Source organism: Malus domestica, chromosome 13 (assembly GCF_042453785.1).
Source record: "Malus domestica chromosome 13, GDT2T_hap1".
NCBI classification, from domain to species: Eukaryota; Viridiplantae; Streptophyta; class Magnoliopsida; order Rosales; family Rosaceae; genus Malus; species Malus domestica.
The window spans coordinates 1,866,712-1,886,076 of record NC_091673.1 but is presented as its reverse complement, the minus strand read 5'-3'; the positions used below and the strand labels follow the sequence as shown (position 1 = coordinate 1,886,076).

The following is a 19,365-nucleotide window of genomic DNA, read 5'->3' as shown; positions in this document are numbered from 1 at the left end:
TTATATTGTGATGGGGACGGCAAACCAATTCTAATCCATTGATTTTATACATTTTGCGTAACCGTTTTTTATCCGTGTCAGCAGCCGCCATCTCATTTTCTTTTCCGACACACTTTCCGATAAAGTTGAAAGATCTCATATCATGGTTATCCTGAAAACGCTTTTAAAATAGGATTTGAATTGTCTGCCCTCCCATTTCGGTGCCCTTTCGGTGCCCTTATGTTTTATGTGATCACGGTTAAGGCACGTCAATATTTTATATTATTTTTTATAAAAATAATAAAACAAAAAGAAATAGTAATATAAAATGTTGACGTGGCTTAACTGTGATCATAAAAACAGGAGGGCACGACGAAGGCATCAAAATTGGAGGGCAGACAATCCAAGTCCTTTAAAATAACTGTAAAAAGAACTGAAGGCACTCAAATGTTTTTTTTTTAAATTTAATTATATTTTTACTAATAATTGATTTAAAATTTTTTGTTTTTATCAGCTTTCAATGATTTTAAAAATAATTTCAAACGAGCATTAATATAACACATCTCACGAGGACAATTTGACCAATTTCGCATCGTGTTTTAGAAGAACTCAATCTTCGAAGCTACATAAACAGATGGATGCCAACAGCAACATGACTGTTAAAAAGATTTGTTCTGTAGACGGTTAGGTAGCGTTGAATGAAAGGCACGTTTTTTTATTTTTATTTTTAATTTTTATGCCAATGCAACATATATATATATATACACACATTATTATTATTATTTTGACCTAGGCCAATGTAACATTCTAAATTACAAGTCTACCGAGGCAAAGACTCGAACTTGAGCTCAAAAGAGCAATGTGCGGTTGTGTGCCTGTCGTAACCAACTGGCCTAATCTGTAGTACATTGAAAACTCGGATAACATAGAAAAGCTTTTGCATGATAAGTAATGAACTAACAGAAAGATAGTAGTGCAAATCATGCCTTTCTCTTGACACAAAATACTGAAAAAGATCCCACGGAAATACGTCTACGCCGGGTTGCCATGATCATATACGAAAGAAATACATCTTCATCCATTGCAAGGTGGTAGCTATGATTTCTAAGTTGATTTGGATATACAATACTGCAACACGATTAATCATCGTCAATCGTCTTGTTGCATAGGAAATATGGCTCATTGGGACAGAAAAAGGCACGAGGCTCCCTTATTTGCTAACATATCTCCTTTACTTAGCACCTGTATGAAATAGATTAATAAATAGTGGCACATCTCATAACAACACTACTAATGCCCAAGTAATCACAAACCTTCTAGGACAAAGTCAAGTGGAGGTGTTTCACTTGGTGGCTGGTTTAATTCGACCTTTTCAACCGTTAGGGGTTGTTCATTTACTTCCTTTGGCTCGTTTTGTTCATCTTGTTCGGTATTTAAGAGCTCAGGTTGCACCGCTGGTTGGATTTGGTCAAGAGGTGCGGCCTCCAGCAGCTGGTATTTTGGTTTGTTTTTCTGAAGGAGAAGGTAAGTGGTGCTATACCAAAACAACAGTATTCTACTTTGAGCTACCAATGTCTCCCTGATGTGACTTCCTCCGAAAGAGATGCGTTCAAGTGCCTGCAATGTAAGAAGGAAACAGAGTAGAAGGTCTTAGATATAAAATATCAGTGGCAAAATTATCTACTTCATGAGTAGTGAAAATATTCATATGAGATAGGATACTGATCACCAAATCCCAACACCTATTGCTAGATATGGCTGTGGAGGAAGCATTTCTCAATCAACGATACTGTGTTAATTTTAAGAACCATACATATGGAAGTACAAAATTGTGATACTAGTGCAAAGGGTTTACGCCTATGCTTCCTACGTAGTATTAGGTTCTATTAATAAAGAGCAGACGGTTCATTTTCTTGAAAGTTCAAACAGGGTTCTCCTTGTACCTGCTCTCCGTTTTGAATATCGTAGGAATGCTGATGATCAAATTGAAGACCCCTAAACTCATTGATGCAAAGACCTTGAAAAGCCCTGCAATATACAATCGTAAGGTAAATGAAACAATACTTAATTGTATCATATGATCTATATAACCAATCAATGGACTTCTTCTTTCCTTCAGGAAAATGGCAAGTGATCTTTGATCTTACCATCTAATTAGAGAGACACTAGGAATCCAACGGAAGATGATTGGTGTATTCTCTGCATTGACATAATAGCCTCCAAATACAAGAAAAACTGTCATAAGTGAGGGTCCCACAGCCATAGCTGCTTCAGTGGTTGGAACCATAGCGCCAACAGTTAGACCCATAGCAGAGGCCGCAAAAGATTCCACCGTCACAATACCACAAAACTTCCCAAATCTAAAAGGCCACAAAATTGAACGTAAACCTTGTCATCAATCTTAATGAGGCCACCTTTCAGTTTTCACAACAATAAAATTTGCAAAAAGAAATTACCAACCAATGAACAGTAAGTATCCTATACAGGTATACAGAACCCTGACATTTTTAATTCCAACTCCTTTTCTACTCCCCGCTTACTGATTGCCCAATCACCCTGAATCCCTGATATGCATCTATTGATTTTGGCAAAGGGAAACCACTCAGCTTATTCATAATGCACAGTCTAAAATATGGCAAGTACATGCTTAGGCAGATATTAGTTTCCACATGTCTAGTAAGGGATTTATTGCCTCTATTATTGGGAGCCGTGACAGCTTCCTTATATATTGTGCGTGCAGGTGTGATTCTGTGTTACGGTTACCAGATTGGTAATTGCGTCTCATACTGCAACCCAAATTAAAGAATTTACGTAACACTTGAAGAAAAGGAGGTTACAGAACATCATCTCATGTTGGATATTCATAACAATGATGTAGATAACCTGGATAAAGTAGGATGAAGACGAGCCATGGGGTACAAAATGGCGCTGAACATTAATGGAAATGATGATCCAACAGGAATCTCAGCCAACAACTTAGATAGAAGATAGGGTCCTAATGTATAAGACCCTTTAACGTGTTCTCTATTTACTATTGCACGCTCCTTCGGGAACACACCCACAGTCTTTGTGAGAGCCGCCATTGCTGTGTTTATTACAGCAACCTGAGAGAAAATATCCATAAGTAGGACCAAAGGACGTTAGAAACTTATATAGAGACACTGGTCTTCAATAAACTATTTGAATATTCACCTTATAAAAAAACTTTCATTCTTTTACATCTAAAGCTCATAATCATATAATCAAATTTTGTAGAAGAGATTGCCACTGCAGGAAACGAGGAGTGTCTCTATGCAAGTTGATTCAGGAACTAAAACAATAGTGCTTATAGCCAGTTTTGCCAATTCACACACTTGATAAAAAAAATAAAGGTAAAAATGTCTCAAAATCATGTAGGAAAAAAAAAAAAATTCACACCTGAAGCAATCCCATTCTGTCTTGTATTGATGTCTGAGATCTTCCCATTCTCCAAAAAACTGACCCAAATATGACTGCTGATGCAACTGACATTCTTGCCCGAACTTTATTTGTTGGTCCGTCACGAGAAGCCTAATCAGTTTGTTTAGTCAATCAGACAGAATAAGTAACTCGAGTTTAATCATAAAACATCATTCAAGGTTCAAACACACCTACATAGATGAATATCTGCCTTACTGTTGAGTTCTAACATGCTACTTAAAAAGTGTGGGTGTTAGGTTGATAACGAGTTATATTCTTAGAAAGCTTTGTCTGGCATTATAAAGGAAACAACTAAAACAATCTCTAAACCAAAGTGAACTAATTTACTATGCACATTGAGCTATTCTTTTTTTTGTCTGTTCTTGAGACTAATAATTAAGTACAAAGCAAAAGGTCTTACCTGCATCCATGCACGCTTTAGGAGCAACCGGAATTGCCTCCACCAACCTCCCTTCTTCTGAACTCTGTTTTTCGTGCTGAACTCTGTTCCTTTGTTGGACACTCCCCTTCTTGTAATCGGAGTTGCATAGAGAACTAGTGATGCTTGTTGTGAAAATGATTCAACAAGAGCATCTACTCTTTTCTGAGAAGAGTAGACACTTTCGGCAGAACTATAGTCGATGGATATGAGATCAGCTAGAAACTCAGCAGGGTTCACATGATCTGGGCAATTGTACCTGTTGGATAAACCAACAATTAGTTAATACTTTCACAAATTTACAGCCACAAATTGAAAGATATCTTCCGGTCTAAAAGAATGTGGTTAATATATCTACCATTATCAAACTCTGGGCCACACAATATATCGCCTAGACATGTCCCATATTGCAAAATCTACGTAGCCAATGTCCAATTATCCCAACTTAAGGTTTAAGCCACATCTTTGTAATGGAGAAAGTTAATATCTAAGCATGGTGCGTGCGCAAAAGACACATTTGGTACCAGACATAGTCACCAACCCGAATTTAGAGAAGTATGCTAGTGGTTCATCATGTGCAGGACCAGCATAGACAAGTGCACCCTCTGTTAGCAACACGATGTCATCAAATTTACTGTACACAGAACTTCTAGGCTGATGTATGGAGCAGATTACAGTATGTCCATCCTGTGCAAGCTGTCGAAGGGTTTCCATTACTTTCTCTGCCTGGAAAGCATCAAGTCCTAGAAGCACCATAGGTAATAAGGTATATTGTGTCAAACAACGTAAGTAAAATGTTCTGCTTCCTGTTTCTACAAGAAAATAAAGAGACAATCACCAGTAAATGCTAGCAATGGAGGCTTGCTTACCAGTAGTGGGTTCGTCAGCAAATATAACAGAGGGGCTTGCAATCAGCTCACATGCCACAGACAGTCGTTTCTTTTCACCCCCACTGATTCCTCGGACTTTCACATCACCAACAATGGTATCAGCACAGCTAATCTATTGCGATAAACAAAACAAAAACAAAATTAAAACTGGAACTGAATAAGCTTACAATCAGTACCTTAATCATTTCCCAATAAGTTCAAAATTCGTAAACTCTCATGGCTAGAAATTTTTATAGCAAAATGTCAGTCATCAATGCCATCTTACCAATCCCAACTTGAACAACAGGCTGTTCACATACTCTAATCTTTCTTCGGAGGAAGATATCTCCGGAAGCTGCAGGTCCGCGGCAAGAGACAACGTCTCTCTCACCGTCAGCTGCGAGAAAAACAGGTCCTCCTGTCTCACATAAGCAAACCTTAACCCCCCCAACACAAAATTAAACAAATGAGAACCATATAATCAGCACAAATTCCAATAAAAACCATAAAACAAGACATGAAACTTAAACAAAAGCTTACTTATGGGCTTTGTTTGGACGAGGATTGCTATTGACCTCCAACAATCCCGATAAACGTAGCCGCGGTGACGCAGCAAGCTGACCCGCGAGTACATTCAGCAGCGTCGTCTTTCCTGACCCTGACGGCCCCATAATCGCCAGTAGTCTCCCTGGTTTCGCTTCTCCGCTCACGTTTTTAAGCAGAAATCGGACCTAAGCATTGAAAATTAAGGAACTTTAATCTTGTATCCTGCACATTTTCTCGGTAACCAAACAGGTCGAAACGGGAAATTTCACATGAAAATTAATGAGAGATGGAAACTTACAGCTGTGGAGGATTTGTCAGAGAGGGAACAGTTGATGTTGCGCCACCGGATTGTGACCGGAACCACTTTTCCGACATCCGGAGTTTCCGCTTCGTCGTCTATCACATCAGTGTAGTCGTCGTCGGCGTCAGCCTCCGGTGAGAGTGCTGGGCCTGGGCCGGAGATGAGGCGGAGCAAGAGAGCTGCGGCGACGGCGGCAAGGGCCTGGCCCAGGCCGCTGCCGCCGATGCCTAAAATCATCTGGCCCATATTTTTCCCGCCTGATTGAACCATTTCGGCGAACCACTCTCGGCTTTCTTCTTTCTTTTGCTACAGCTGGAGACTGAGCTTCACGCCTGACCCGTGGGTTCTGAGTTCGTTGCTTACAATGAAGAGATAAAATTCGGAGTACGAACCCGAACGACGTCGTTTGCCAGAATGTTCAACAGAATGAGTCTCCCATGAGCGACGCGTGTCCCCTTTGAGGATAAGAGGGGTTTGGGCCGGACATTTGGGTTGCTCTACGAACGTATTGGGCTAGCCCACCACACACGGGTAACATATACGGATTTGGGTTGTTCAACTTCCACGCATAATCCGACCCAAACCCGTCCGAGTCGGGTTGGTGCGAATCGAATTTATTTGTTGTCCCCAGTAAACTGTAGACAAACACTAAACGCGCCTGCTGTCCGTGGAGACCATTCGTCGTTGTCTCCTTCTCCCACAATGGATTCCTTTTCCGCTCCAGACTCCACCTGAGTTGCCATCGTCGATCCGATCATCTTGCCATGTCAGCAGGGTGTGGGACCCACATCCGCCGTCCCGCGTTCGCCTGAAACATTCTCCGCCACCAAACAATGGCGAGCAACTCCAAGGAAGAGCCCAAGACCGGCCCCCAGCCCAATCGCTGGTACAACCTAACCCTCGGCCCCTCCTTCAAAGACGACTCCGCCAACAAGTACTGCACTCTCCGATGTAAGTATTTATCCCGTCCTATCATATCCAATCCTATACTGTTTGGTTGGAGAGAAAATCCACGTCTTTTTTAATTCCTTTCGATTCTTTTGATTTTTGGCCCGCAGACGAATTCAAACCGGCGTCAATCGACAAGACGAAGCCCGGGGCGCTGAAGAAGACCAAGGACAATAGGGTTGCGGTCGAATTTCAGAACAACCAATTGGGGAAACCCAATGTCACGTTCAAGGGGAGCAGCGAGGAGTACAAGGACAACGACGCCGTTTTGTTCTTTGACGGCCAGACGTTTCGGTTGGATCGGCTTCACCGCGCCGTGAAGCAGCTTCGGCATGACCGTCAGCCTGGGGAATCGGCGGCTGGTATGGCCGTGGACCCGCAGCTGTCCCCAGTAGGCAAGGCGCCCAAGCTATCGCATCAGTATCATCCTGGTAGAACTGCATTCCCTGCCGTGCCGGTGAGTTATTGGTTATTGGAAATTATGATTCAAGATTGAATCTTTTGTTTTGGTTAATGGAAAAGCAGCTGAAATTTGCAATCTTTTGATTCGTTTTCTGTTTTCATCAGGTTGAGGTGGAACGGATAGATGTTGGCGTGCCTGAAAATCCAGGTTTGTCTTCATGCTACTTTTTTCTTTTCTTTTTTGTTTTCAAAATAAGCGTATTCATCGAATTTATAGCTTCTCAAAGAATGCTTTTCGATCTCTTGAGATTATTGAAATTAAACTTCATAATTCCATGATTAAAGTTGAGTAGACATTGCTTGTTCTTTAGTAGCATTTCACTAAATGAAGCTCTGTATGCAATTTAGAACAGTACGGGCCGTGCGTTCTCTGATAATGTTTACTTGTTCTGAGTTTGATTGTGATTGCGATTTGGTATTGCAATGAATAAGTACTGACAAAGTCAAATTCAAAACCTTTTCGTATAATGATATTTGTGTTGGAATTAATCTCGATGCATTTACTTATTTCCTGGTGAAGAGGAGGAGTGTCGTCCGAACTTAACTTCTTGTCATTTTTTTCTCCTTAGTAAAGATCGGTTGTTTTGTGTTATAGACTGGGGTGCTTAATTTCTCCAAGTGGCAATACACTTTTGATGCACAATTTTGATGTTATACTTAGAGATCCACAGTTCAATACCTTTGACTATGTGTTCCAGATAACCAAGCCCAATTTAGATTCACTTGGGGCAGCTCAAAGGGTCCTCTCAATCTCGCCCAACGGTTATCTTACATGTTAATTTTATATGATTACTATGTTTGTATTGCAATAGTTTACCAACTTAAATGTTACTATGTCAACCCCATTTAAATTTTGAAAACTTTGGAGAGGTGTTCATGGGCTGAGCTTTATCCATTTATTTAGTTCTTAAATCAAGAATGACTTTACAAAAATTAAGCAGTTAGTTTTTCCTGGACTCTAAGAAACTTCTTTTTGTTTTTTAGCTGAATTAATCGGGGGGAAGCAATTGGGTAGCTAGATTCGTGGTCATATGATGACTGATCAGTCACCAATTGTCTGTCATACTACTTTGGTATGCTTATGTATGTGCTAACATGACCTTCATCTCGCCTTTTAGAAGTCTACTGAAAACATTAAAGTAGAAAGTTTCTATCTTGCAGATTTCATTATTTCTCTATGCAGCGTCTTGTCCCAAAACTAATGAAGCAGCTGCTGTTTTAACTATTTTGTTTGCACGGTTATCATATATCCTTATGTTTATTCATAATCGACAGGTGCGAAAACTGCCAATAAAGGTGTGGTTGATTACTCATCTGATCGACCAAACGTATCTGCTGCTTCGCCAGGCCCAAAGAATGAAGAAGTTGACGACGAACACCAGGATATAGACATTGAAGACCTTTTTGGTAGTATATCACCGGATGATGGGAATGCCGCTGAAGATGAAGCCAATGCTGGATTTGATATCAATATGCTCCATCAGAATGAAAGTGACAATGAGATTGCTGATGTAGATGATAGCGGTGATGAAGTTGACAAGGGGCCAAATGCTGCAGAAGCCCTTCGAGCCCAGGTGATGAATACCCAGGGAAGGGAAACACACACTGATATTTTTGGTGACGAGGGGAATGCAGAAGGAAGGAAAACCGAGACTTCTAGTTCAAGTAGCAGCAGTGGAAGTAGCAGCGGAAGTGAGAGCAGCAGTAGCGGAAGTAGTAGTGGGAGCAGCAGCAGCAGTGGCAGCGGAAATGGTGGTGGTAATAATGCAGGCAGCGATGACGATTCAGTCAACTCCATCTGAGACATCGGGCAACTATAATCTTTCGGGCAAGTTTGTCGAAGGCAGTAAACAGTCCCAAAGATGTTTACGCAGGTAACCAGAGCTCGAAGAAAACAGAAGATAATACGTAATGTTATTTACACATGCTATTATTTTGTGAGAACGTGATAATGATGCCGCATAAGTTTTGTCATAAGCCACACCTTTGTATGGGTTCAACATTTCATTTGAAAATTTTGACAATAAAAGAACGTGCAAATATTGATTCATAAAAAGCAAGAGCTTGGAGCTTTTATACTTCGATTACATTCGATCTCATGTTCCTTTGTGACGCTTTTATCGGGTTTATGAGCTATCCTAGTCAAGTAGACCTACGAAAGTTTGTTTCGCTATTTTGCTTGACGCATGACACAACATCGGCATCTTATTAAACTTTATTAACATTATAGGTCTTGTTTTAAAATTGAAAAGCTAACTTGCTAGTGTTATTATTTTGGAGAGATTTTTTTAGCGTGTCGACAAACGGAAAATATTTTCTTTCCTGTATCATAATATTTTATCGTCAATGGCTCTTAATTGCTCGCGACATTCCCTAATCCATAAATAATTATAGTTAGTCCTTAAAAAGGGCAATTATGCTTTGGTCATAAAACCCACCAATCTTGAACCTGCCATTACTTGAAAAACCTGAGAGATTTTTTAGTGTGATTGGTACATAAAGTGGTATATCATGTGTTATTGTACTTATAGTGGGATATGTATGTTAAAAAGTTAATAATTTAAAAAATAAAATTTCTCACCTCTTATATAAAAAAACACGTGATGTACTACTCGTATTCCGATCACACTAAAAAATTTCTCAAAAAACCCAAATCGCATCGCTTAATACAGGTCACCAAATTTGAAGATCTCTATTTCCCACCCACCAAATTTGGAGATCTCTATTTCCACCCACCAAATTTGCTATTTTATTCAGCTTCAGCTTTCGCGGTGGAATTAGCAAATCCCGCGAGTGAAATTACCAAAAGCGAGCGGTGGATGCAAACGCTTGTCGTACTGTACAAATTTGTAGTACCCAGGAGGAAAAAGGAACGTGTGGTCACGCGCACTTTGACGAGCGTCGGATGTTTTTCACTTCCAATGTTTTTTTATTTTTGGCCACCTGAGAAATTAAATTTAAAATAAAAGACAGAGAGAGACCAAATCAAACAAATAAAAAGCTCCAGAGGGAAAAAATCGATCAACTCTTTCTTCTTCTTCGTCGCAACAAAATCCCGACCTGGAAACCCTAACCCTCGCTCTGTTAGCCAGAGAGAGAGCAATTTTTTTAGAGAGAGAAAGTGTGCGTTAGAGAGAGAGATGAAATTTCACGGTAGTTGATCCAACACATAACGAATGGTTGAAAACAGTTACTTCTTCCGCAGCTCAATCTTTAAAGACCCAATCTTCAAACAGTTTCTCCACCGCCAACAACCAGCTGAGCCGCCATCGAAACCGACCCACTATGGGAGCTGAGAAGAAATGGCTCCTTACGCTCTTCTCAGCCACATTCCTCTCCCTCCTCCTCCTCCTCCTCTCCTCCATCTCCGCCTTCAGCTCACCCAAACCCTTCCCTTCAATTGTCCAGCACGGCTCTAGCTACCCGCCCGCTTTCGCTTACTACATATGGGGCGGCCGAGGCGATAGGGCTCGGATCTTCCGCCTGCTGCTCGCCGTCTACCATCCCCGGAATCGATATTTGTTGCATCTTTCGGCTGACGAATCTGAAGACGAGCGCCGCCGTCTTGCCGCCGCTATCAACGCTGTGCCGGCAATTCAGGCATTTGGGAATGTGGATGTGGTGGGCAAGCCTGATCGAATCACTTACATGGGGTCTTCCAATATTGCCACCACTTTGCACGCGGCGGCGATTTTTCTTAAGGTTGATAGTGGGTGGGATTGGTTCGTCACTTTGAGCGCCATGGATTATCCACTTATCACTCAGGACGGTATGCCAATTTTAAAGATTGGATTTTGTTGGGAAATTCAATTTATTATTGAATATTTGTTTAAATTGACTGAAGGAATCTGGCTCTTGGGTTGGGGAAAGTGATTATCTGGGGAAGTACTTATATGTAGGCTAAATTATACGAAAAGTTTCCACTTTTGTTAGAGCCATTTATATATAGGAGGAGGCTGGCATTGCCCAGTTTGGGGAAAGTGTTTGATGTTTGTATTTCCACTAAAGTGTCAATTTCACTTGGGTCAATATGGGGAATTTAGCTTGTGGCATTAGTATTTTCTGGCCCCTTATTAGATTCCTTGTTAGTACATATGACAACGTACAGCAGTGACAATGCGAGTGGTGCGCCTCTTTGACAATTCTGTGAAGCTTGTTTGTCTAAGGAGGCGATGCTTCACTTCATTGCTGGGTGCCATGACCTATTTCCCTCTTGTTCGTTGCGCTTGTTCCGTGCCAAGGCTTATTTGAAGATTTCATGGCCCAATTTGTTCTTGTTACTGTTGTTATTGTTATAGCTTTCATTGTGCTGTTTTTAACTTTTTATTGATAAATCACAAATCAGACCAACTTATTCAGTTCTGCTTCTGTTTTGTACTTTCAGACCTGTCGCATGTTTTCTCCTCTGTTAGAAGAGATCTCAATTTCATTGATCACACCAGCGACCTTGGATGGAAAGAGTAGGCAATCCCTTTAGCTAAGTTTTGCTTTAGTTTTCTGAGGAACATGTTTCTGGTTGGACCTGAACCCGTGTTTTTAAATTTTTGATATAGGTTGCACAGGGTCCAGCCAATTGTAGTTGATCCGGGGATATACCTAGCTCGAAGGAGCCAAATTTTTCATGCTACAGAGAAGCGGAAGACCCCTGATGCTTTTAAAGTATTCACAGGCATAGTCTAACACACTTTTATGTAAGATTTGCCCATATGGATACGCTGTCCACGCGTTGAACTGCTAATTAGAAACTATTCGTTCGTGATTTGCAGGCTCCCCATGGGTCATCCTGAGCAGATCATTTCTGGAGTTTTGCATTAATGGTTGGGATAACCTTCCCCGGACCCTGCTTATGTACTTTACAAATGTGATGTTGTCCCAGGAAGGATATTTCCATTCAGTTATATGCAATTCACCAGAGTTCAAGAACACTACTGTGAACAGTGATCTAAGATACGTGATCTGGGACACTCCCCCGAAAATGGAACCCCTTTTTCTCAACACCTTGGATTTTGATCAAATGGCTCAAAGTGGAGCTGCTTTTGCCCGACAATTCAAGAAAGATGACCGTGTGCTGGACATGGTTGATAAAAAGATCCTCAAGCGTGGGAGAAATCGAGCTGCCCCGGGGGCATGGTGCTCAGGCTGGAGAAGTTGGTGGATGGATCCTTGCACTCAATGGAGTGATGCCAATATCTTGAAGCCTGGGCCCCAAGCAAAGAAGCTCGAAGACTCGATTACTAACCTTCTCGATGACTGGAATGCGCAAACAAATCAATGCCAATGAAGATGTCTGTATGGAAAATGTCTCCAGATACCCGGTGTGGTTTTCCTGCAAGCTAAACTCGATGATTAGTTTGGAAGACTGGCAACCGCGAGGATACATTTTTTGACCCCTAAGAACACACTTCTTTTTCTAGGTTCTTCCGGTCTCATGCTTGACTATTGTTTATAAAGGGGCGCGGAGGCAGGGTAGAAGGGAGAAACATAGCGAGTTAGGTTGAGGTATTGAGCTGTACCTGTTATCGACAGTATGGCCACTTACAGACTTGAGTAACAGAGCTCATAAGAGGCTCTCCCTCTCTTTGTGCTGCCATTCCATGATGTTGTATGTTCTGCTTCGGACTCGGGTTATGTTCGGACCTCTTTGAATGTTGGATCAAAAATTCACTCTTTCAACTCTAATAGGTTGGATCTTCTAAATTCACCGTGAATCTCTTCACCTCTGATTTTGTTGCCAATTTTTTCAACTCTCTGCATTTTTTATTGGGTGGTGCTTTCCATGCGTTCATTTTTACCTCTCACACTTCCTTCTTAATTTTCGACCGTCGGATCGAATGTATTGAGAAGATCAACCGACAAAATTTAGTAAGGATGTTTGAGAGGTAAAAAGGAGTGTGTGAATAACGCTACTCCTTTGATTAACGGTGTAACTGGTGAATTGTCCTGTTAATAGGTTTTCTTCTTCAATCTCGTGACTCGTGTTTAAACCTTCCACCCTTCTATTTATTATATTAATATCACTTGTAACCAAAATATTTATAAACTCGACAAATATCATAGTCTGAATCGTTCATTTTATTTGTGATAATAAAATGAACGGTTGGGATTAATCAGAATAAGAATTTAGTCATGCCGCCAAAAATAAACACCCGACAAAATATAGCCATTTAACCAAAGCTTCTCAGTTCTCACGAAGCTCTCAAATGGGTCTCTCTCGAATTTTCCCTCTTGTGTCGAAACTATCCAAAAACTTCATTCGCAATCGAACACTCCCTACCGAAAATCCATCCGGGTTCCTCTGCAACCGCACTGCTAGTTTTCACAGAGCAATCCACGACGGTCTGGAAAAACCCCAAGTGCTCCATGACGCCGGTGACAAGACCCCACTTCTCAAAAACCCCAAAGTCTCAGAAGATGCTGAGAAAATCTGTAAAATTCTATCCACCAGCAGCTCTAATTCCCCAATCGAGAGCTTCCTCGACGGCGCTTCGGTCGAGGCGTCGCCGACGCTTGTGGTGGAGGTCTTGAAGAAGCTCAGCAACGCCGGCGTCCTCGCCCTCTCGTTTTTCCGGTGGGCGGAGAAGCAGAAAGGGTTTAAGCACACCACGGAGAGCTACAATGCGTTGATCGAAGCTCTGGGTAAGATCAAGCAGTTCAAGATGATGTGGGAATTGGTGAATGAAATGAAGATCAAAGGGATGCTGAGTAAAGAGACTTTCGCGCTGATTTCACGGCGATATGCGAGGGTGAAGAAGGTTAAGGAAGCCATTGATGCGTTCGAGAAGATGGCGAAGTTTGGAATGAAGGTGGAAGGGTCAGATTTCAATAGATTGATTGATACTCTGAGCAAGTCGAGGCAGGTTGAGAGAGCACAGGAGGTGTTTGATAAAATGAAGAAGAGAAGGTTTGAACCCGATATCAAGTCGTACACGATTTTATTGGAAGGATGGGGCCAAGAACAGAACTTTTTGAGGTTGAATGAGGTTTATCGAGAGATGAAGGACGAGGGTTTTGATGCGGATGTTGTGACATATGCTATTCTGATCAATGCACATTGTAAAGCGAAGAAGTACGATGAAGCGATTGACTTGTTTCGCGAGATGGAGGCAAAGAATATCAAGGCTACTCCTCATATATTCTGCATTTTGATTAATGGGTTGGGTTCTGAAAAGAGGCTGAGTGAAGCCCTTGAGTTTTTTGAACTGAACAAAGCCAGTGGTTTCAAACCGGAGGCACCCACGTACAATGCTCTTGTGGGGTCTTACTGCTGGTCGATGCGGATGCAGGATGCGTTTAGGGTGGTGGATGAGATGAGGAAATGTGGAATCGGTCCCAATGCCCGAACTTACGACATAATCTTGCATCACTTGGTAAAGGCTCGAAGAACCGAACAAGCTTACTCCATTTTCCAGCAAATGAGTAGGGATCCTGGCTGTGAGCCAACAGTAAGTACGTATGAAATCATGGTGAGGATGTTTTGTAACGAGGAGCGCATGGATATGGCATTGCAGGTTTGGGATCAGATGAAGACCAGAGGAGTCCTGCCGGGAATGCACATGTTCGCCACATTGATTAACAGCTTGTGTCATGGGAATAAGTTAGATGACGCTTGCAAGTACTTTCAAGAGATGCTGGATGCCGGTATTCGACCTCCAGCGCAGTTGTTTAGTAATTTGAAACAATCGCTTCTCGACGGGGGAAGAAAGGATGTTGTGATAAGTTTGGGTCTGAAGATTGACAGACTGAGGAAAACTCCGTTAGTTGGGTTGCGCTAAAGAGTAATATCCAAGTGCCATTCTACATGTAGTGATGTATTAGAGTTTTGGAGCTTATTTTTGTTTATCCAGTGTTCAAATTGTAGTACTATTGTTTGACAACGTTGCATATTACTTGGAGGAAATCAGAAAACGAAAGTTGCACAGATCAACGTTCGAAAACTACATCGAAAATCTTTTCAGGAAACACATTTACAGAATTCTCAAACATGAACCGGAATGGATTTTACTGAACTGACAGATTTACAATTGCATTCATATGCTCATCATATGTTCCTAAATTTACATCACCATGGTGAAAAAAAAAAGATGCCGAATCTAGAAATCCGAAAACGCCACGAACCCTAACTCCGCCAATTGAAGAGCAGAAAGAGCTAGCATTAACAGAAACCGAGGCATTCAATTGAGATAACCAGAATCAAAGGAAACCCTAGCAAGATTGTTTATGGATGCCTGTAAGTAAAAAAATGGCTGTGACCAATCGTATTCTCATTCGCAGGGGAGCTGTTACCAAATTCAGGTGAAGCCACAGTCACTTGTTCCGGTCGATCTGTTTCCTCAGTTCTCTCTGGCACCTCAAGAACTTCACTTATTCCGTGCACCATAAGCCACCCATTGTGGTAAACTTCCGGCAAGATAACCGACACGCCGTTGAGCTTCAAGACGTCATCGGAGCGGGTGATATTCATCGAAAACCCCACCAGATTAGTCCTCAGAACCGTCCCATCATTCAAGCTGTCCAAATCACTCCAAGAAAGCCGGCAGGGCACCACGTGGCGGTGGAAGATGGAGGAGTACTCGGTCAGGTTCCCGACCCGGTTCATCAGAACTTGGTCAAACGGAGCAAACACAGTCAGCATCGTCTGGAACTTGAAGAAAGAACCATGAAACTGCAGTTCAAGAAACGACGCCATGACAGAGCACCCTTTGGATCTCAGGGTGGCGGAGGCGTCGTTGAAGGGGACGTAGCCGTCTCTGAGATCCATCGTCTGATCTGGGTTTTCCTTGGGGGCCAAGCAACCGAGATTCTTGGGGGTGTAGCTCTGAATCGGACCGGAAATCTGAAAATACGGATCCAAGAACCTGTCAATTCCGAAAATTATCAGGGACCCATCATCGAAAATTGGGGAAGCAGTGACGGTGACGTTGTTGAGCGAGAAGCGGTGATCGGACGGCAGAGTGGTGACGGTGAGAGTGCGGTCGGAGAGTAAAGTTGCTATCTTGGCGCCAAAAGGGAGGGACTTTAGCGATCGGAGAGAGAAATGGAGGGGTAGGAGGTGGTATTGGAGGAGGATCAGCGGCGGCTGGCCTGAAAGAGAGAAGGAGGCGTCGTTGGGGGCAAAGATGGTGAGGGAAGGAGAGCGGGAACTGAGGAGGGTGCGGGAGGCGAGGTCGAGCGTCAGGGACATGGAGGTGTAGCCAGAATCTGAGAGGATTTCGGCGGCGTTGATGAGGGTTTGGGTGTGGAGGGCGGAGGAGAGAGAGAAGAATGAGAGGGCGAGGAGGAGGAAAGAGAGGAGGACCTTGGAGGCGGTCATTGACGGAGGTCTCTTCGTTTCTTGGAGTTGGAGAGGATTGGTTTGCAAATGAGTAGCGGTTTGGTTGCAGAGTCGGAGACTCGGAGCGTGAATTTGTATGGGGACGTTGTTTTTTGGCGGGTTAAGTTGGGACACGTGGAGGTATGGGATTTGTCGAGGTTGGGGGGAAGCGAAAAGTTAGTTACGGGCGTTTAGGGAGTTTTATTGTGCGGATTAATTGATAAGTAATGAGCCGAGACCATGATGGTTTTGTTTGGATAGAGCTTAATGGGCCAAGTCCAATGATAGCCGAGTTGCCCGAATTTGAGAGATTTTTAGAGAATTGTAGAGTTTCTTTTTCTTCCTTTAGTGACTAGGGCAGTTCTCCACGTTGGTCAAGATTACTGTAAGGTTCCTTTTTTAACCACGAACTGGTGGTCCAGTGGTAAATGAGAGATTACGAGACTTTTGCAAACTAAAAAATGGAGGTCTTGAGTTCAAAACCCATTGCAGGGGTGAATAACCGTTGTTTGCCACCAGTTATCATCCTTTTTAAAAAAAGAAAAAAGATTACTGTAAGGTTTGTTGGGATCAAAATATAGACAATCTCGTATTCTAAAAGAGTTTCTTAATAAATACGTGAAGTTCAGTGAAATCAAAATACAAATATATCTTCCTCGATCAGTAATTATGCATGGAATTGCTTTGAACCCACTTCAGCATTTCACTTACATATTTAATGGTTTGACATACTTAAATTTACTTAATGGGCTGTTTAGCTTGTTTAATTAGATGGTCGCACAAGCAACAAATTATTATATTTTACTTTCTATTATTGACTCCCCTACGTAGGGTTTCTTGTACCGACCTCTCACATACTATATATCCATCATGCAGTTTTTTTCCTTACATATAGATTTTTGAAATTAGCTTGAAGTGTGTCTCAAGGTTAGTAATCCAATCGTTCTCAGAATATGACATATCGATATTGTCGTCATTTTTTAACATAAATGACCATTAGGAAATGGGGAATCGAATTTGGAACTTATAGCGCAAGGGTGGATGTTGTTACTGATTGAGTAATAAAATAAAGCTCTTGCGATAATGTCGTCATTAGCGTGTGTATGTTACATGCATAATATAATTACTGACTAATTCAACATTCTTAGGTTATATTATATCCAGCACCATACAAATAATTCTGTTTTTTTTTTCAATAAAAAAAAGGAAAATTACAAAGAGAAGCTCCCAGGGCAAACAACAGTTAAACAGTCTAACTGCCACGGCATCTGAGCATCAGTGTGAAGAGACTAATCCAACATCGCACATTTGAAGAGCTATGACCAATCGACAATAACACATCAGCAACGGAGTTTGCCTTCCTAAAAATATGACAAAAAGAGATGTTCTGAAAACTGCAAGCCACAGCAAAACAAAGAGGAGCCAAGATCATCTCCAAGTGAAGGGGCTAATTTAGTCCCTGTCCAGATTATAACCATGCAAAATAATAATAATAATAATAATGAATAGTGCCATGCTATATCTATATACAATCTCCAACCGAATGAGCTATTTTTTAGCCTTCGCAATAATTTATTATTTTAAGTTTGTTCTCTAATTTTATTGGTTAATCGAATTAAACTACCGTATTAAAATAAGGTTTACAGACATATTTTGAGGGTCACTTGTCCCTAAATATTGTTTTAAGTTTCATGTTATTAAATATTTTAATTTTACTTGCTTGTTAACAACTTAGACATTAAAATGAGGTAAGATATTATGGAATGGTGAAAAAGATGTAAGAAATTGTGTAGATATGACTTAGGTATTTATAGGAAAAAATTAGAATTTTTAAATTTCGTCTTAAAAGAAAAAAACAAAACAAAACAAAAAGGCTACACGATGTCAACTAGCAGCACAGCTGGGCCCAACTTTCAAGGCTAGCTGGCTAGCTGGCGATTTGGCTATATTTTGGCCTGGTGAGTCCCAAATTCTTTTGGCCTAGCCCTCTATTAAAGATGGGTTTTGTGTCAAAACGGGTTATGTTTTGGCTTATAACTCTTTGGCTGGCTTGGTTAGAGATGGCTGAAGTCTTCGAGTTGAGCAGCTACAACATCAAGATCTTCAAGCCAATTTAATAATATTTCTGGTTCTTCATCTTCAACCTCATCTGATTAAGATTTAATATCAGGCATATATGGTTGTGTGCAGTGGCGGATCCAGGAATCTTACCCAAGGGGTCGCAGTGTAAAAGTTCAAATAAAAATTTAGGATGGAAAAACATATTGAAAATGAAATCATAGTACTTTCATTCATAATTCATAATGGAAACAATATTACAAACTATTGTCCTTCAGAGCAGCCTTGTCATTCACCTCATGTGCCGTCTGCTTCATGCCACTCGGTTATTGTCTATCCAGTGTCCATCCATTTCTAATCAATTTATCTCTACACATTTCTTCGTCACTATGTTGGAGTTCATATTGAAAACACTTAACACAGTACAAATGTAAAATCCTCAAACGCTATCCCATGAAAAAAAAAAAAAAAAAAAAAAAACCAGTTCCTGGACAACATTTAAAAATTGATCCAAAATAAAGCAGAAAATTTCACATTCCATCACAAATTATGTAGGAAATAATTTAAAAAACAATAGTGACTAACCAGAAGCAGTGTCATAAGTAGCATCAAAAGCCTTCTTAGAACTATCCTTCAAAAATTTCTCATCATCCTGCTTCAAAAAATTCTCATTATCCTGCTTCAGCCCAAGTCCTCCGGTGATTTTCTCTTTAGCCCACTCCGTCCACGACTCCGACCCTTCTTTACCCTCTCTCGCCTTCTCCGCCGCCCTCGCGTCATCCGTCTACCTTGACTGGTCCTTAAACTTCACAAACTCATCAAGAACTTCCTCGTTCGCAGACGGCGTATGCCCCACGCTGGAGCCGCGGCATACCGTGGCAAGCATCACCACCACCGCCACCGCAATGACAAGGAGTAGTTTGTAAGATTGCTTTGCACCCATGACCGTATAAACGTTTTCTGAAGATTCAAATCTGAAATGTATTTTCTGAAAAACTGAAGGTTTTGAGACGTT

General features: G+C 41.4%; 5 protein-coding genes across 6 annotated transcripts; 3 read left to right on the top strand and 2 right to left on the bottom strand.

Annotated features, from left to right (window-relative positions):
* Nucleotides 1-737: 737 nt before the first annotated feature.
* LOC103451591 (ABC transporter G family member 7) lies at nucleotides 738-6,232 on the bottom strand. 2 transcript variants are annotated; one of them, XR_003767963.2, is made up of 12 exons: nucleotides 5,570-6,232; nucleotides 5,266-5,456; nucleotides 5,012-5,162; nucleotides 4,726-4,858; nucleotides 4,398-4,599; nucleotides 3,839-4,115; nucleotides 3,397-3,528; nucleotides 2,440-3,083; nucleotides 2,127-2,339; nucleotides 1,923-2,007; nucleotides 1,293-1,596; nucleotides 738-1,221 (listed from the first exon to the last, which is right to left on the bottom strand). XR_003767963.2 is itself a non-coding variant. In XM_008391003.4 (12 exons), the coding sequence occupies exons 1-12, from the start codon at nucleotides 5,840-5,842 to the stop codon at nucleotides 1,211-1,213; spliced, it is 2,193 nt and encodes a 730-aa protein (XP_008389225.2). In that variant the 5' UTR covers nucleotides 5,843-6,232; the 3' UTR covers nucleotides 738-1,210. The 2 variants fall into 2 exon arrangements, 1 of the variants encoding a protein (XP_008389225.2); XM_008391003.4 differs by having other exon boundaries at nucleotides 2,863-3,083.
* A 154-nt stretch (nucleotides 6,233-6,386) lies between these two features.
* On the top strand, nucleotides 6,387-9,038 carry LOC103451592 (uncharacterized). Its single transcript, XM_008391004.4, has 4 exons — nucleotides 6,387-6,523; nucleotides 6,631-6,977; nucleotides 7,088-7,130; nucleotides 8,258-9,038. The coding sequence occupies exons 1-4, from the start codon at nucleotides 6,406-6,408 to the stop codon at nucleotides 8,782-8,784; spliced, it is 1,035 nt and encodes a 344-aa protein (XP_008389226.2). The 5' UTR covers nucleotides 6,387-6,405; the 3' UTR covers nucleotides 8,785-9,038.
* A 920-nt stretch (nucleotides 9,039-9,958) lies between these two features.
* Nucleotides 9,959-12,661, top strand: LOC103451593 (beta-glucuronosyltransferase GlcAT14A). Its single transcript, XM_008391005.4, has 4 exons — nucleotides 9,959-10,751; nucleotides 11,367-11,442; nucleotides 11,536-11,651; nucleotides 11,749-12,661. Exons 1-4 carry the CDS (start codon nucleotides 10,268-10,270, stop codon nucleotides 12,261-12,263), a joined length of 1,191 nt encoding a protein of 396 aa, XP_008389227.2. The 5' UTR covers nucleotides 9,959-10,267; the 3' UTR covers nucleotides 12,264-12,661.
* A 388-nt stretch (nucleotides 12,662-13,049) lies between these two features.
* On the top strand, nucleotides 13,050-14,919 carry LOC103451595 (pentatricopeptide repeat-containing protein At1g71060, mitochondrial-like). The gene has a single exon (XM_008391006.4). It carries the CDS (start codon nucleotides 13,183-13,185, stop codon nucleotides 14,752-14,754), a length of 1,572 nt encoding a protein of 523 aa, XP_008389228.1. The 5' UTR covers nucleotides 13,050-13,182; the 3' UTR covers nucleotides 14,755-14,919.
* Nucleotides 14,920-15,197: 278 nt separating this feature from the next.
* Nucleotides 15,198-16,292, bottom strand: LOC103452256 (putative fasciclin-like arabinogalactan protein 20). Its single transcript, XM_008391770.2, has one exon. It carries the CDS (start codon nucleotides 16,290-16,292, stop codon nucleotides 15,198-15,200), a length of 1,095 nt encoding a protein of 364 aa, XP_008389992.2.
* Between the last annotated feature and the right edge of the window lie 3,073 nt (nucleotides 16,293-19,365).

Bases quoted from the DNA above. Each gene is read 5' to 3' on its own strand.
- LOC103451591 (XM_008391003.4), bottom strand. From the start codon at position 5,842: ATGGTTCAATCAGGCGGGAAAAATATGGGCCAGATGATTTTAGGCATC. The intron at 5,163-5,265 runs GTAAGCTTTTGT...GGGGGGGTTAAG, and splicing joins CGTCCAAACAAAGCCCATAA to GTTTGCTTATGTGAGACAGG. The intron at 4,600-4,725 runs GTAAGCAAGCCT...TGGTGCTTCTAG, and splicing joins TGCTGACGAACCCACTACTG to GACTTGATGCTTTCCAGGCA.
- LOC103451593 (XM_008391005.4), top strand. From the start codon at position 10,268: ATGGGAGCTGAGAAGAAATGGCTCCTTACGCTCTTCTCAGCCACATTC. The intron at 10,752-11,366 runs GTATGCCAATTT...TTGTACTTTCAG, and splicing joins TCCACTTATCACTCAGGACG to ACCTGTCGCATGTTTTCTCC. The intron at 11,443-11,535 runs GTAGGCAATCCC...TTTTTGATATAG, and splicing joins AGCGACCTTGGATGGAAAGA to GTTGCACAGGGTCCAGCCAA.
- LOC103451595 (XM_008391006.4), top strand. From the start codon at position 13,183: ATGGGTCTCTCTCGAATTTTCCCTCTTGTGTCGAAACTATCCAAAAAC.
- LOC103451592 (XM_008391004.4), top strand. From the start codon at position 6,406: ATGGCGAGCAACTCCAAGGAAGAGCCCAAGACCGGCCCCCAGCCCAAT. The intron at 6,978-7,087 runs GTGAGTTATTGG...TGTTTTCATCAG, and splicing joins CTGCATTCCCTGCCGTGCCG to GTTGAGGTGGAACGGATAGA. The intron at 7,131-8,257 runs GTTTGTCTTCAT...CATAATCGACAG, and splicing joins TGGCGTGCCTGAAAATCCAG to GTGCGAAAACTGCCAATAAA.
- LOC103452256 (XM_008391770.2), bottom strand. From the start codon at position 16,292: ATGACCGCCTCCAAGGTCCTCCTCTCTTTCCTCCTCCTCGCCCTCTCA.